At 37.1% G+C, this 18,335-nt stretch overlaps 1 protein-coding gene across 4 annotated transcripts in view; it reads right to left on the bottom strand.

The window, feature by feature from the left end:
• Positions 1 to 18,335, bottom strand: part of RhoGEF3 (Rho guanine nucleotide exchange factor 3) — a 536,802-nt gene that overhangs the window by 102,886 nt on the left and 415,581 nt on the right. For all 4 annotated transcript variants that reach the window (XM_067152080.2, XM_067152079.2, XM_067152077.2 and 1 more), the window contains exon 4: positions 6,571 to 6,707. In XM_067152080.2, coding sequence (XP_067008181.1) covers positions 6,571 to 6,707 — 137 coding nt within the window. The remainder of the gene's footprint in view (positions 1 to 6,570; positions 6,708 to 18,335) is intronic.

The following is an 18,335-nucleotide window of genomic DNA, read 5'->3' as shown; positions in this document are numbered from 1 at the left end:
CTGACTTTCATGACCAGCATTTGCCCCTGATGGAAAGCATAGTTTGTTCTGTGCCAGATTGTTACAAAGGATGGATTTAATCTCATGAACCTAAGAGGAACTTAAATGTTCACTTTTCCAATACAGTAATTTAGAACAAATTATATGAGAGCAGAGTAATTTATGAATTAAACTAATATCGAAGTTCTCACGCCTTTCCTAAGGAGATTGTAATTTCAGATAGTTTTCAAATTTTTTATAGTCTATGTAGTCGTATGGGATACCAATTCTGTAAGAACAAATATGTAAAAATTATGTTGGACGGACTTTATCCTAGATATGGAAACAGTGTGGTTAGGATTACATATCTGCATGCAATATTCTAATAATGGATGTACCAACATTACATATAGGTGTTTAAAAGTGAGCAAACTGGAAAAACTTGCTGGAATACCTTGTTATGCAACAAAGTCTTTGCAAGGATTTTTTTACATATCTCTTCAATGTGATCATGGAAGTTCAGTGTATTTGTGAATAATACACCTAAGTCATTTATTTGTTCAATAGTACTCACAGGAATTTTGGAATTTAATTTATAATCAAAGAAGATATTACATTTCATTTTAGAAAACCAGATTATCTTTTTTGTGGTTCAGCTTAAATCATTACTTGAACAATAAACTTCAAGTTGATTTAAGTCTTTTTGTAGTCTAAGGCAAATACTGTACTATGTGAATCGCTTCTTGTCTGCAAACACTAGGAATTTAGCATTTGCAGAAACTTCTTAATATCATTAATATATAGCAAAAACATTAATGGAGCAAGGTGGGCACTTTGTGGGACACTGCTAATGACATTATAAAGGCTAGAAAGGTGATTGTGTATCTTAACTCTAAATGTACGAACTTGGAGATATGATCAAAACCATGAAAGAAGAGGTTTGTGAATACCGGTACCGTATGCAGAAAGTTTATTTAGTAAAAGGCTATGGTCAAATGGATTGGACAGTTTATTAGCTCATCAGGGTGGACAAACATTGCTGCAGACATACTGTAAATATAGCTAGTGGTAAAACAAGTCTTTTTTTTTTTTGCTAGTTGCTTTACGTCGCACCGACACAGATAGGTCTTGTGGCGACGATGGGATAGGGAAGGGCTAAGAGTGGGAAGGAAGCGGCCGTGGCCTTAATTAAGGTACAGCCCCAGCATTTACCTGGTGTAAAAATGGGAAACCACGGAAAACCATTTTCAGGGCTGCCGACAGTGGGGTTTGAACCTACTATCCCCCGAATACTGGATACTGGCCGCACTTAAGCGACTGCAGCTATCGAGCTCGGTAAACAAGTCACTTGGGAAGAGTTCTTTTGGATTCTGGTTCTCAGAGATCATATGTTGTAGACTGTGTACCCAAAGAACTGAATCTACAATGTTTAGTGGAAGAGACATTAAGTAATAACCCTCTTTGGTGGAGGCGAGTTTCAGGAGCAGGCAAAGAAGGTCAGATAGCACAGGTGACCACACACAGACAATGAAGCTGATAGATTATAGCACATATGAGATACCTACTGTGTCCCCTGCTAGATCAGAAGCAATTTTGTAATTTTGTTCCCAGACTGGAAATGCAGAATATACTTCCTCACAAGTCAGGGTCATGAAACACTAGACATTGAAATCCTGCACTGTTACCCAAGAACTGTATTTTAAGTATACAGCAGCCTTTGAAACAATGGAGACTGACAATGGCTGGGCCATTATATCTACAATCTGGGGAAAAGGTATGGATAATACTTTTTACATGCACTGTGCACTACAACTTGAGCTGCCAAGCCTCTCTTTTCAGAATATTTTATGATGGCATTGAGAAGATTTATTGCACAAAAATAGGGAGCAAGTACACTGTATACACTGATAATCACACTAATTTTGTGGGCACAAGTGAGAGGCTGAACACTGGAAATAATGGCAATGTCTAGTGTGCAACAAATCAAATAGGTTTTCAATCTCCCTGCAGAATCATGGGGGGAGAGGATGGTGGGAGAGGTTGGTCTGAATGGTTAAGGAACTTCTGTGAAGAATTGTAGGCAGCAAAGTTTTGAAATTTTGAAGAGCTTCAAAACATTATGCAAGATATTACGGCAACATTGAATTCTCGGCCTTGAACCTAAGTGGAAGAGATGCCTGAATCTCTGAAACACCTGACATGTTTGTCCAGGGCCTACCTGACTCTGAGGTTGTGGATTTGGATACTAGTGATGTGAGCAGCATGAACCAAAGGCTGAGATACCTTCAAAAGCTACAAGAGCAGCTTATCTATAGATATGTCATCAATGTCCATCAGAGGAAGCAGAGGCAAGAGATGTTACTGATTGGAGAGTTTGTGCTGATGGAATCCTATGGAGTTAAGAGGATCAACTGGCTGCTTGACCTGAATCTGGAACCCTGGATCTAATGGCAGTGAAAGAGTGTCAAGAGTGAAGATTGTGAATGGTGAGAAGATCAGGCTGTTTCAACGACTTTATCTTCTGGAGGTGTGAACAACAACTAAGCAGCAGCTTATCAAACCAAATTCCCTGCAACCTTCAGTGGACACCCAGGCAAGGCTGAAGGAAAGAGAGAGACCTTTTTTTTTTTTTTTTTTTTTTTTTGCTAGGGGCTTTACGTCGCACCGACACAGATAGGTCTTATGGCGACGATGGGATAGGAAATGGCTAGGAGTTGGAAGGAAGCGGCCGTGGCCTTAATTAAGGTACAGCCCCAGCATTTGCCTGGTGTGAAAATGGGAAACCATGGAAAACCATTTTCAGGGCTGCCGATAGTGGGATTCGAACCTACTATCTCCCGGATGCAAGCTCACAGCCGCGCGCCTCTACGCGCACGGCCAACTCGCCCGGTAAGAGAGAGACTTGCAAGATCCGGGCATTGTGTAAAAATGACCAATAGACTCAACTTGTGATGACTGAGAAAAAGTTGCAACTTTGTCACTTTAAAGAAAAACTGCAAGGTGGTAGTAGATGTGCAGTGTCTTTGCAGTGTTTACTTTAAGGAAGCAGTGATGGTGGTGGTGGTGGTGGTGGTGGTGGTGGTGGTGGTGGTGGTGGTGGTGGTGATTTTTGTTTCAAGAGGAAGTAAAACTAGGCAACCATCCTCTATATAACACTAATCAGAGTGAAAAAATGGAAGAGATCCAACACTTCGAAAAATGAAGGTATCAGCCAAAGGAAGACAAGGGCCACGGAGGGCGTGAAAAGGAAAGACTCCCTAGCCCTCGCAAACCTAATAGCGTTGGGGTCGGAAAAGAACAAGAGTTGACCGAGGAAGGTCGGATAGGATAGATAAAAGTGAGGAGCCTGGCACAAATAAGTGGAAGCAATACCAGGTCTCGGCTAAGGGCCCCGTGGTCGCCGGCCTACACTCCTAAGTTCAAAGCCCCTGGGGCTAAGGAAGCAGTGACCACCAAGTGCTCTTTGGGACTTGTAGTACTCTTTGTGTAACAAGCTAACATTCACGATTTTCAAAGCTGTATGGAGTAGTGAGCGTGTAAAGTGTTCAATAAATTGGGTTTATAGTCAATGTGAAAATAATAGATTTGATAATCGATTTTCAAGCCATCTCACCTAGAATTGCAACTTTGAGTTTAAAAGCATCCAACAAAATTTATACCATCATAAATGCCCATGCCCCTACAATGAAAAGAATTTTCTAACAAAGACTAGGAAAGAAGTGGAAAAGTTCTGGGATCTCCTTGACCAAATTGTAAACCAAATAAATATTAACAATGTTAAGATCCTATTAGGGGACTTCAATGCCCAACTTGGAAGAGAAAAGAAATACCGGGATATCGCTGGGAAATGGTCAAAGACTTGTTGAACTCTGCAGAGAACACAAACTGATCTCAAAGTCCACCTACTTAAAACCTACTTAAAACTAGGAAACATCCTGATTGGAGAAAAGAGGAATGGCAGCTGGATCACTTATTTATGGACAAAACCTTCCACAGAGAAATCTACAATGTTAAAGTATTAAGAGGAGTAGATATAGGTTCAGATCATTACATAGTCAAAATCAAAATTAAGTTCACACCACTAAAAAAGAAACCAAAACACAATAAATGAAAAAGAAACCTCGATCTACACCAATTAATTAGGAATGATAAATATAGAGAAGTCACACAAAACATAAAACTGACAGATAACTTAGAAGAACTGGTTCCAATTCTCAGGCAACAAGCTGAGAATTTAGCCCCATTGAACACACGTAAAAGACATGCCTGGTGGACCTCAGAATGTAACAAAATTCATGAAGAAAGATATCAGGCATGGTTAAAGTTTCAAACACACAAATCAGAAGAAAGTGCAACCAACCTCAAAAATATCAGGGAAAAGTTCACATAAATTATCAGCCAAACCGAGAGACAATCACAGAAAGATTTAATCAACTCAATAGAAGAAAACTACCACAAAACCAATTCCAGAGACTTTTACAAAATGTTTGGAAGACAAGTACAAAAATTTGCCCCTCCCACATTAATGCTGAAAAGTGAGGATGGAAAAACGACACATAATGACAAGGAAAATGCCGAAATCATGGCAAAAGCATTCATTAAACTTTTGAATTGTGAAGAACCCCAGGAACTTCTAGCAATTAATACATACATGCCCATCAAAACTCCACCTGAACTCATCAACCCCCCAACAATCCAAGAGGTGGAAACAGCACTCAAAGAGTTGAAAAACTATAAGGCATGCAGAGAAGACCAAGTTTTCGCAGAAATGTGGAAATATGCCAGTGATACAGTTCGAACATCCTTACACATGGCCCTAACATAAATCTGGATAACAGAAAAGTTCCCCGAACATTGGACCACAGCCACAATCCACCCACTCCACAAAAAAGGAAATAAAAGCAATCCAGATAATTACAGAGGTATCTCTCTCAGAGTGCACATACAAGATTTTCTCCAGAATCCTATACAGGAGGATCAGAGAGCAACTAGAGGAAGAATTAGGTGAATACCAAGGAGACTTCAGACCTTGGAGAAGCTGTGCACAACAAATCATCACTTTAAAATTAGCCAAAGCATATTACAAGAAGCAAAACAAACTTCTTGCAATAACCTTCCTTGACTTTAAAAAAAGCTTACGACTGTATCCATAGACCTTCAATGTTGAAAATTTTAAGAAATTTTGGGCTCCATCCAAAATTAATCAAATTGATAGAACTCACCTTAACCAACACTAAATCAAAAGTCAAGTTCAGAGGGGAATTCTCTGAGCCATTCAAAAGTCAAGTTCAGAGGGGAATTCTCTGAGTCATTCATCATAAAAACAGGCTTAAGACAAGGAGATTGCTTGTCACCACTGCTGTTCAACTGTGCCTTGGAATATATAATGAGGGAATGGTACAAGAGTAACCCAAAGAACATCTGAACTGGAAGACCCAAAGACAACATAAGTTTAAATTGCCTAGGATTTGCCAATGACCTTGCTCTCTTGTCCAACAATATTCAGGAAACCAGACAAGTTATAACACTATAGGAAATAGCACAGAAAATTGGTCTTGGAATATCTCTTGAAAAGACAGTAATCATGTTTACTGACCCACCACTCATAAACAAAATTGCCATAGGAAACCAAGAAATCAAAATTGTAGATAAATTTAGATATCTGGGAGAAATCATAATATATAGCCTCAATGAAAAGCCAGCATGGCTAACAGAATAAATAAACTGACCTGAGCACAATTTGTCGCCAAGAATGCCTACAACAAAAAGGGCCTGTCAATAGCAACAAAATTAAAACATTACAAAACAGTCACTCAACCAGAAATAACATACGCAAGCGAAACCATCTTCAAAACAACTAACACTGTGCAAATAGACAAAATACTCAAGATAGAGAGAAGAATCATTAGAACGTGCATCAACAAATCATACCAAAAAGATGGACACTGGAGAGTAGCTTCTAATGAAACAGTCTACAAGGAAATAGAACCAGTAATGAGCACAATCAGGAAGAAACACATTTCATTTTTTGGTCATCTAATCAGGACACTAGGGAACAGGATCATCAGGAGCATAATAGAAAAATTATGGAAGAGTAAGTGCAACATTAAATGGATTACAGAAATCAAGGAAGATGTGGATGAACTACAAATTACAGTGGAAGACCTAAGAAACAAAACCGACAAAACCAAGAAACTCACAGACAAGCAAACCAGACTCCAAATCAGAATCAACAAACAGACAATAGGAAGGGTGATTTCTGATGAAGAAAGAAGGATAAGGTCAGAGAGAATAAAGAAGTACTGGGCTGACAGGAAACTGAAAAATTCTTTGTATCAAGTTGGCTAGAGTGGTCCAACGAAGGTCATAAAATGTAAATAATAATAAATTGTTAGAATTCTTATGTAATGAATTCATCTTCTTTTCCCCTACTACAACATTAAAAGATAGTATCAACAATGTATTCTTATGGTAACTCGGTACTAACCTGCTTATAGCACAAATTATATGTGAAAAAGAAAATGTCAAAATATATATCTAAGAAAGAAGGTGGTGAACAAGAAACAATACAGCCATTATGTCCACACTTACCAGAGATGCTACGTTGTGATTGGGAGAGATCTTTGTTGTCCGTGAGCCTCGGATGGGAGAGCAACGGTAGTGTTGCTTGTGATGTATATGTGACTGCTCCTGTAGGCTCCTTGTCAGTACTAACATGGGACCAAGGCCTAAAATATATAAGTAATTATTAATACATTTTGTTAGTTCTGTATGTACATACTAGACACGGTTGAAGGTGAAGTGATAGAGGCAATAAAGAATTAATTAAATTCACAATATAACCTATAATCTTTATATCCATGCAATATCATATCATTATTGTCTATAGGTATGCTCGTAGATATTTGACAATATGTAATCAGATATTTTTCATGATGCATTTTAATACAAACAGAGGACGAAATTATTAGTACAAAAAGATCCAGTAAATGCTACAATACAACAACATATATCATGTTCTATATATTTGGTTTCAAAACTGGGATACAATTCAAATTATTTACTTTGCACACTTAGCTTACTAGTAGAATATAATTGCAAAAAAAAAAAAAAAAAATTCAATACAACTCTAAAATACTAACTAAAGGAAATTATTAAATTAAAACAGACATATTTAAACTGCTCATCTTCAAATCTGTGAAACAACTGAACTTAAAAATATGATATAGAAATTATTCACAAAACCAATCAGTTAGCTCTATAAATATACAAGGTGATTCTACATGATGTTCCCAATTTGAAGTCCTTATTATGACATATGTAGTACATCAGTTGTGACAAGACTAAAGCTATAATTGAGAGAGAGAGAGAGAGATTTATTAAAAAAATAAATCGTCCATCCTCCAATGAGGGTGACCATTTGGATCCGGAATACAGTTTCAATTTCAATGGAGTTTAAAAATATCAAGAAATGAAGATTTAATCGTTGAAGCTGTTATCTTCTTTTTTCCCGGGGTTAGTGGGGCAGAAATGTCAATCACGTTCTCAGGTACAGATGGAAGTGAATGATTTGCAGAGAGTCCCTCAGTATCTGTATTACTATTTTTTCAAACTCACAGAATGGAACTTTCAAGTTTTGTAGGAAGTTTGATGTCTGACTACGGAGGGCGCCTCTTGCTCCGTAGATAAATGAGGTAATTCACCTAATAAATATAATATCAAATTAGTACTTCAATGTATTTTAATTATAGTACTAGTTTTGGCCTATTGGTATTAGGCCATCATCAGCCATAAGGTCTTAAAACACTTAAAAACTAATTGGCCATACATACAACAAAAATAGTGTTTTAAGCCCTTATGATTGATGATGGCCTAATATCAATAGGCTGAAACTAGTACCATAATTAAAATAAATTGAAGTACTAGTTTTATATTGTATTGACCAGGTAGATTAGCTCATCAATATGGAACATGACAATTATAAACTTTTGAAGCCTCTCAAAAGGTTTTAATCTCTGTACCACTGTTCCATGTTAGTTGTGCTGGCTTCCATAAGGTGACCATCCAACTGCATAGCAGAAAATGGCGGATAGTAGACAGCAGAAAGCTGTGTTCTCGATTACCATTCAAATACGTCTATTGTGGTTGCTCAAAAGCATTTCCAAACAACATTTGGACCTGGACTGGACCCACCCTCCAGTTAAGTCAATTCAAAAGTGGCATGCCTGATTTGAAGCGACAGGCTTCCCTTTGTAAGGGAAAGTCAACGGACCATCCATAAGTCGATGATGTGACTGTGGAGTGTGTGTGACTCGTTCTGAAGGAGCCCGCAGAAGTCCACACACCGTACAAGCTGAGAATGACAAATTCTGCAGACGATAGTGTGGCAAGTGCTGTGGAAACAACTCATCATAAAACCGTATCGATTACAGTAGCTGCAAGCTCTGAAACCACCTGACTTGTGAGCACTGTTCACTGTGGAGCTGCTACAACGCATGGGAGAGGGTGATTTTGCATGGAATTTAGGGGTTAGTGATGAAGCTACATTCAACTTATCAGGGCACATGAATAGACACAACATACAGATTTGGGGCATGGAAAATCCCTGTGCAATTGTGTAACATGGCCATGCATGTGTTGTGCCATTGCATGTCAAAAGATTTATAAACCTCCTTTCTTTGGAAGCCACTGTGACTGGTACAAACTATCTGTACAAGCTAACAGAATGGCCTTTTCCACAGTTCAAGGAAGACATGACATTCCAGACTTCATTTTCATTTTTCAGCAAGATGGCATACCACTGCATTACAACCATGCTATTTGGGACTACCTGAATTGACACAATTATAACAATGGATCAGCCATACAATTGAAGATGATAATGCATTCATGTTGGCCACCACGGTTTCTAGATATCAACCCATGTGATTTTTATTTATTTATTTATTTATTTATTTATTTATTTATTTATTTATTTATTTATTTATTTATTTATTTATTTATTTATTTATTTATTTCATTCATTCATTCATTCATTCATTCATTCATTCATTCATTCATTCATTTATTTGGGGTGTCATAAAGGACCGTATTTTGAACCACCTCCTGCAAAAACAGTGGCACATTGAACATTTGTAGTGGCATAGACAAAAACTTGTACAGTTGTTCTTTGTATATGTAATTTTAATTGCCTGGATTTAATTAAAATACCATAATTAAATACTGAAATCAGGAACATCATTTAGAATTGTCCTGTTATATAAGACAATTAATGCTCTCTAAGCCTAATTTGAAAAGGTGAATGAGAAATATTATATAAGCCAGAAATGTCAATAGGACTAAAGAGAAACATGCAGAATGATATAATACAAACCAGTCCAATGTGTATCAAATGCTGAAAATGTAACAGTCATGATTAAATTTCATTAAAGATCATTGACCTTAATTACACATGTTAAATCAAACATCAGATGAGCACAGCTTGGTCTATCTGTCATATGGCCCAGATTTTCCCATAACCAATACATAGCAACATGTAAATAAGCTTTGTTTATCCTACCTAATTATTTTCTTACAACGATTTTATGTTTTGTTAGTGACTAGGGCCTAATATATAAATTTAAATTCTGTGCTATTTCAACAATGCATGATTCTTGGAACAATTAAATATAGCTTTCCTGTAATACTGCAGGAAAGCCAGGCATACAATAATGACCATTCAACAACTATTCAGAATTTTTTGCGCAAAGAACATCTCATGGTTTCTCAAAGATAAAAGTAAATAAAAAGACACAGACGCTATTATAACACTAGGCTCCATAGTTTCTAACTTTAGTGTATTACTGTATGATATTTATATAAAACCAGTATTGAGATAGTAAGAAATCTGAAATCTTATGACTGATGACTTAGTTTAAGAATACTGTTGATAATTCATAAAAAGCTTGATAAACAACCCTCCTTACATGAGCATTTGATATCTAAGTTTTTCAGTCTGTTGAAAACAAACTACAAATTCATGAAAACATTCCTAGAAATGAAAATATGCTATTAATAACAGGACTGTTTGTGTTGCATAAACCTGCCTCTGCTTATGAATGGTTTATACTGTATAAAATTGACGATTTTAGACACAATGATAAGCTTTTGGACTTTTGCCATATCAAGAAAACAAGAGGATATTATTTACGTTTCGCAGAGAACTTCGCTCCATGTCTTAAGGAGAAAATCTTGTCTGAAGTGTAGGGAACTACCTACCTTCCTTTCATCCACAATACGACAGATCGAATTGCTAAGGTCCTCTGCAAATACAATATATAAGCCATGTTTGGAAACATCACAAAAACTCCTCACAGTTTAGGTAAAAGCAAGGACAACTTGCCCCCACTATTACATCCTGGGGTACACAAAATTCTCTGTACTTGCAGCAAGGTATACATTGGCCAAATATGCCAGTCCACTGGCACTCGTATGAAGGAAAACCAACAAAAAAAAACTGTCTCAAGCAGCCAGAAAAGTTAGCATAGCTAAGCACACCCTATCGTCAGGTCATTATATTGTGTTCCAAGGTATTTAAGCTCTTACCCACACTAAATACCACAGGTCTAGGATTATAAGAGAAACTGTGGAAATACATAAAATCCTAATAATTTCAACAGGGTCGCTGGCTATCAATTAAGTAACACGTAGTTGTCAGCCATTAAGGATTTACGTTGGTAGTTCTCTTCCCTGCCCTTTCACTATTCTTATTTTGTTTCAATGCTTTCCAAATACATACTCTCCTCATCACTCTAGGCCATGTGTTATGTGTCTTCCTTTTATTTCCTGTGTACACCTGTTACTGTATTATTCATTATTCTTTTTATCTTGTGTCGTCAACCACATTGTAGTAGGTACAAACCCTCCGCCCGACTCACATTCATTATTCTCATTTTTCTGCTACACACTTTCCTTTCCATCCTCAACTCTACTCTATTCTCCTATCCTTGCCAGACCCCATTCCACTTTATTTTATTTTTCATTTTTAAAATGTTTATTAATTGCTTCTATCACTTTCATCCCTGAATTGTTTGATGACCTTGCTGTTTACTTCCCATGCACATATGGTCGAATGAGTAACATCTTAATTGGAGCTAAAATAGTGTCGTCACCTCCCACTAGGAAGGCTAGCGCACAGTGAGTCATCTGATGACAAACGAGAGTACCACTTACAACAGGCCAATGGTAAAAAAGTCTAAAATTCAAACCTTCATTATTAGAGAAGTCTTCCTCGCAGACAGATGAAATTTTCTTCTGAAGACGTGGAGCAAAGTTCTTTGTGAAGCGTAAAGAATGTCACCTCATTTAATTTACATGGCAAAAGCTTATTAACATATCAACAATTATGAGCCTGAAAGCATCAGTGATTGGAAAGAACCTGATGATGTCCTTATAGAACAAAACATGTTATTCTGGCATTAATAAAATGTTTCCTTTTCCAGGTATGTTTCAGTGTTTTAATAAATTTGTATTTTGTGTTTGATAACCTGTGTGATAGTGATGTAAGCATAATTACTCAGATCTGGGATTGGGACAGTTGTTGCAGGACTTTCTATATGGCACATTCCAGTACCAGTATTAATATGGAATAGTTTAAATAATAATAATAATAATAATAATAATAATAATAATAATAATAATAATAATAATAATAATAATAATAATAATAATAATAATAATAATAATAATAATAACAACAACAACAACAACTTGTAGTTAACATCCTTTCAGACTGTTAATCAGCCTGTGACATGTTTCATTTCTGCAATCCTGGGTAAAGGAGATTAGAAACTTATTTCTTTAGAGGCTTCTCCATTGCCTTTCTGTCTTAAATAGGACATCAAACATAGTGCAGTATGATGTATGAAAACTGTGTACCAGTATTTTATATTATCTTCACTATTACTCTGTTATTTATAATACCCATAATAGTAAAACATACTTTCAATAAGGTGAATTTTATCTCAAAGTCATCATGCAGTTTCTATTAATTTTGTTACGGTACCTACAATGGTATAATAAAAATTATGAAAGTAACGGATATTGCCAGGAAATCAATCAGTCCTCCATCCATATAAATAAACGAAGACTATACCAGTCACAAGATGATTTGTTTTATTATATGCAGTTTAATACAAGTAATTACATTATAATACTGATTAATTTTATTACATGTTTTATTTTTAGTTATTATTCTGCAACCAGTAACACACAAATTTGATAGCATACAGTACTATATTTATTTTATATTGCTTTATGATTCACAATGTTAAAAAATACAAATATTGTACATAAAGCTGTTACATAGCAGATAACAAAAACTGTATTATTTTGTAAATCATGAGATGTTTGACATGTAACCAACTCTGGTCCATACTGATATGTGAGTTTTAAAAAATCCACAAAAGGAGATGTTTAGTTAAAGTGAGTTTGTACCATTTCAAGAATTCCCTTTTTAATCTCATAAAGAGATAAAAATACTAGCAATAAATATTCATGCAATGCTTTCTGGATAAAAGCTCAACTGCATATGTTTAAACAGTAAGTTACTTTTTTTTTTTTTACTCCAAGAGAACTATATTTTTAATTTTATTACTTTTGAGTCACAATTTTATTAAAATCATATGACCTTCCAAATAATCAACAATCCATAAGAAAGTAGAAGAAGTTTATAACATTTAATGTTAGGAGAATATCTACAAACTGCATCTAAGTTGTAGATTGTTTCCCAAGAAATTGGGATAGGGACCATTATATTATCACATACTGTACATTCTGATTATCCATACAAAAGGAAAAGATTAGATTAAAGCTTAAGTATTCTATTTCTTTAGAATGTAGGCAGTGTCAGTATAGTTACTTTACATTAGTTCACTAAGGCATATATTAATATTATATAACAAGCTTTCATAGTTCATACAGAACTGTCATTACTAACAGATGGCAATAACTGAAGAAGTCTAAGTAATGGTTATATATGTATATTTCAAATTTATGCAGTCATCATTGCATGTTCACTTAAATGTCTTTCCACTTTTGTTGTACTCTTACCTACGAAATCTTACTTGACAAAAAAATTTTGAAGAGTAGGTTTAATCGTAACTAACCTGCAGCCAGAAGGTGAAGAGTTTCTTTATTTGCCATCATGCACATATACTCCCTATAGAAGGCACAATAAAATCTGGGAAATTCTTTAAAATAAAAAGTTTGTGTTCTTCCCGTGTTTGATGATAAAAATTTCAGATATACCTTGTCAATCAAAGGTTTTACCATATGCTGTATAATAAAGACCAAATTGTAATGGCCAGACAATACAGTCAGATCATTTCAGACTTGGCATGGCTTTCAGGGTGTTCATGAGCAGTTGTGGTTAATACCAACTGATAATGGTATGAGGATAGATAAATCACAAATCACCATTATGGCAAGAGGTAGTCAAGAGGAGAATGGACGATTCATCATGAATTATACACCAAAAGAGGGTGCTTTGCTTTAACTACTTTAATCAACATGCAGAACAAAAAATGTCATACGGTATGACATGGAACATTAATCCATATTGCTTGTGAAGCTGAGTAACCCCATGACAGTATAGGAACGTATGATGGCCCCTGTCCATCATCATGCCAATTGGACTGTGGGACAGTGGAAAGTGTCCTAGTCGGATGAAACTTGTTTTCTCCCACATTTTGTGGATGGGAGGGTAAGTGTGTATCATTTAGCAGAAGAAGCGACAGCAGCAGGGTCCACTATAGAACAACTGCAAGCTAGTGGAGGTAAACGTGGTAACTTGGGTTACATTCTTCTACGAAACCCTACATCCTACTATGTGTACTTTGACATATTACAAGTATCTAAAAATCACTGAAGATGAGAAACACAATTCATAGCAACATTGTCAACGATGGCAGTGATATCTTTCAGTAGGAAAATGCATCCTGCCACACTACATAGGTTAACCTACAATGATTTGTAGAACATGAGAAAAACTTCACAGGTTGTAGCATTTCAACTCAAACTGTGAGAAACGGGTTGCCCGAGGCATAACTTCACTCTTGACATCAGTGGCGAGGTCCAGTTCTCAAACCGAGACATCGTAGGGTGTTGTACAGATGGGTCCAACATTTTGCCAATTTTGAAGGGACCATTCACCATAAAGTCCTTTTCACTGATTAAGGTTGTGTAAACGTTATTCCTGACGGTCGTCGGCACTGTGTTTGGAGGCAGTCTGGTCAGGCTTCACATCTTGGATACACTGCCCAGCACATACAGCATGGTGGTGGTTCTTTCATGTTTTAGGGTGACATTACATGGGGTTACTGTACGATACAGGGACGACATCCACCCATAGCAACACCACATCACCAGCATTTGGAAGAGAATTTGTCATATTGGACGGTTCTTGTTGGTCACTTCCTTTGTGATCGTGATACTGCTTGACAAGAGTGGCCGCCATATTGCCCGTACACGAATAGGACATGCTTGTGAGTAATTAAAGAAGGCTGTTTATGGATGTCACAACCCACCAACCATGCTTCAAGATCTATGCCGAATCACCATTGAGGAGTGGCACAATTTCGACCAACATTCTTAATGAACTAGTGGACAATATGCCAAGATGTATTCAGGCAGGCATCAGTGCAAGAGGATGTGTTACCCAGTATTAACCTGGGGAAAAGACCGCAGTTATGGTAACGTTGGTATAACTTGGTATATAGGTCACAGATGATGATCACCCTCTATGATATCGTTGGTGTGGATGTGGGCAGGGCTTTCATATGGGTGAATAACTGACAGTGCCATCTAGCAAGTCGCAGCAGCCAGTATGTATTTAGTCGGTGCGGTGCTTTAGACCGTATGCGAGTTCCCTTGCATTTGTTTAGTGCGGTCAATTCCACTGCGTGTGACTTCCAAAGTGACGGGTTTTATTGACAGAAATGGATGAAGATAGCATACAAAAATTGTTTGAGAGTGTTGAAAAAGCGTTAAAGGAGAATGAATGCCTGCAAATTGAACAGGATTTGGTTAGAAGACAACTCTTTTGTGAAGAGGGATTCGAGGAAGATGTTGATTTACCCAAAGAAGCAGATGATGAGATTGATAATATAGAAATCAGTGATCATGATAGTGCTTCTGAAAAGTCTGCAGAATCTGAGGATGAAGTTTATCAAGTAGACCCCAATCAAGGTCAACTGCTGCTTGAGTACATTGGTGGAAGTGGTGAAATAAGATGGAATAATTTTCCAAACCCTAGTGCTGGTAGAGGAAGGCCTAGAACGAGGAAGACTGTAATGCATCTGCCAGGGCTGATAGGCCAAGCTTGACATGCCACTATCATACTGGAATCCTGGGAGCTATTTTTGCCCAACAGCATCTTGGAGGAAATTGTTAACTTCACAAACATTTGGATAAGAAAAACCAGGTCAAAATATTCTAGGTAGAGAGATGCTAGTGATGCAACATTGGCATAAATAAAAGCTGTGATAGGTGTCTTATACTTGGCTGGAACAATGAAGTGTTCTCATACAAACCTCAAAGACATGTGGTCAACTGAAGGAACAGGAATTGTGTGTTTCAGAATTACAATGAACATACAAAGGTTTCAGTTTCTATTACGACATTAAGGTTCGATAATAATTAACATGAAAGATGATATATAAGTTTGTATTTGTGTTTGTATTTTATTCAATAATAAGAGCAAAGTAGTGAGCCTCCATGGCTCAGGCAGCAGCACATCGGCTTCTGACTGCTGGGTCCCGTGGTTCGAATCCCGGTCACTCCATGTGAGATTCGTACTGCACAAAGCAGAGGCGGGACAGGTTTTTCTCCAGGTACTCCGGTTACCCTGTCATCTTGCATTCCAGCAACACTCTCCAGTATCATTTCATTTCATCTGTCAGTCCTTAATCATTGTCCCAGAGGAGTGCAACAGGCCTTGGCAGCCTGCACAATTCCTATCCTCGCCGCAAGATGGGGGCTTCGTTCATTCCATTCCTGACCTGGTCAAATGACTGGAAAACAGGCTGTAGATTTTCATTTCAAGAGCAAAGTACACAATAAACAACAATTAGCAAAAATCAAAGCTAAGGAATGCAAAAAACTGGTGTGTATGGAGTTATCTGAGATAAATATAGGTGCAGTCTCTTCGACCGCATGTGACTTCTCGCGTAGCAAATTTAATGCGACTTCTCCCGGGTTAAAGGTACTGATTTGTGCTATATTCAGTAACTCAAATTGATAAAGCAAAGCTGTATTGTTGTAGGGGCGCTCATTTGTTGTTTTGTTGGGCAATAAATAACGCTGATATGGTACGTCTTTATGCCTCCCTTTTGTTGTTTTTTGGAAAGAGTCAGGAACTCTTTGATCCAAGGTCAAGCAAAACTATTTTTGATGTGTGTAGCTCGCAGATGTGATTTATAATGTATAATTTCGTTTGGCTATTTCTAGCCGAGTGCAGCCCTTGTAAGGCAGACGGCATCTGCCGTGTGTAGGTAACTGCGTGTTATTGTGGTGGAGGATAGTGTTCTGTGTGGTGTGAGTTGCAGGGATGTTGGGGACAGCACAAACACCCAGCCCCCGGGCCACTGGAATTAACCAATGAAGGTTAAAATCCCCGACCCGGCCGGGAATCGAACCCGGGACCCTCTGAACCGAAGGCCAGTACGCTGACCATTCAGGCAACGAGTCGAACATTTATAATGTTATAATGTTTTACTGAGTTTCAGTTGTAATATTCTGGGTCAACTTCACAACTGGATATTCTGAATGTTTATTCTATTTTGTTATCTTGGTATTACTGCCAGTAGCTCTAATTCACTTCTTAGCAGAGAAATCATTTGCCTGGGTTACCATTAGAGTTAGAGTTGTGCATTCAGAGTCTATTTATTACAAATAATGCCACATTAGTGATGATGTAATGTTTTACTTTTTTTTTTTTACATTTACAACTGATCTACATTTAGGGCTCTTACTTACATGTCAGATTCCCTGTTAATATTTACCTAGTCTATCTTCTATCTATCTATATATATATATATATATAAAATAAGAGTGTGGTCTGTACATTGCTCAAAATTTAAAAAGAGTGGTATTTCTGTATTGGGTGTGTCCACAGTAACAAGGAAATGCACTTTTTAATTGTCTGTCTGTCTGTCTGTCAGTCTGTCTGTCTGTCTGTCTGTCTGTCAGTCAGTCAGTCAGTCAGTCAGTCAGTCAGTCAGTCAGTCAGTCAGTCAGTCAGTCAGTCAGTCAGTCAGTCAGTCAGTCAGTCAGTCAGTCAGTCAGTCAGTCAGTCAGTCAGTCTGTCAGTCAGTCAGTCAGTCAGTCAGTCAGTCAGTCAGTCAGTCAGTCTGTCTGTCTGTCTGTCTGTCTGTCTGTCTGTCTGTCTGTCTGTCTGTCAGTCTGTCTGTCAGTCTGTCAGTCTGTCTGTCTGTCTGTCTGTCTGTACGTGCACACATCATGAGAAAACGGCTGAAGATAATTGAATGCAAACTGGTATGAGCCACTACAATCTAGGCGATAAATCATTTTATTCACGCTGAGTGAAATGGTAGTTTAGGGGAAGGTCTAAGATTTAATTCTCAAATATTTATGTTATTAGAGGTCCTATTGATAAATACTACAGAACTAAAGTTATATAGAATTAAATTTCCGATCATTTATGTCAAACATTTTTACTGAACCGGCTATGATAACAGAGATATTCATGAATTTGTATTTTTGTTGCTAATTCCATATCAATGCTGAGCCACAAGAAAATGGGTGAACAGAATTTAATGAAAATCAGGATGTAGAGTCAGAGAATAAGAAACTTCAGTCTGGGCTATAAATAATTTTATTCACACTGGATAAAATGTAGTCTAGGGGAAGGCATCTAAAATTTAATTTTTTTAAACCTATGTTATTGGTCCTAAAGTACTACATAACAAAAGCTATAGAGAATACAATTTCCGATCATTTATGTTTTATTCAGTTTTACCTTACCAATTATGATAAGAGTAGTATTTCAGAGTCGGAAGAAAAATGAATGTGAAGGCCTACAATATCGAAAGCTTATAAAATTGATCAACAATAACATTACACTGGCCATTGCTTGTTGTAATGTTCTTTGTTATGGTGCCACTCATCTCCAATAGATGGGATTACTGCTGCATACCGAGTTTAACAGCCTGCCTGAATATTGGCGGGAAATAGCTGGGGAGTTAGATAAATTTCTTCTTTAACATGCCATTCCTCTGGTTCATACATTTTCTGATACTGCTGGTACGTAACACACTGGTCCATTATAGTATTCCAGCTATTCGATACCTACTCTGAGG

The sequence above is a fragment of the Anabrus simplex genome, chromosome 1 (genome assembly GCF_040414725.1).
Source record: "Anabrus simplex isolate iqAnaSimp1 chromosome 1, ASM4041472v1, whole genome shotgun sequence".
Taxonomy (NCBI): Eukaryota; Metazoa; Arthropoda; class Insecta; order Orthoptera; family Tettigoniidae; genus Anabrus; species Anabrus simplex.
This window is presented reverse-complemented; position numbering and strand designations above follow the sequence as displayed.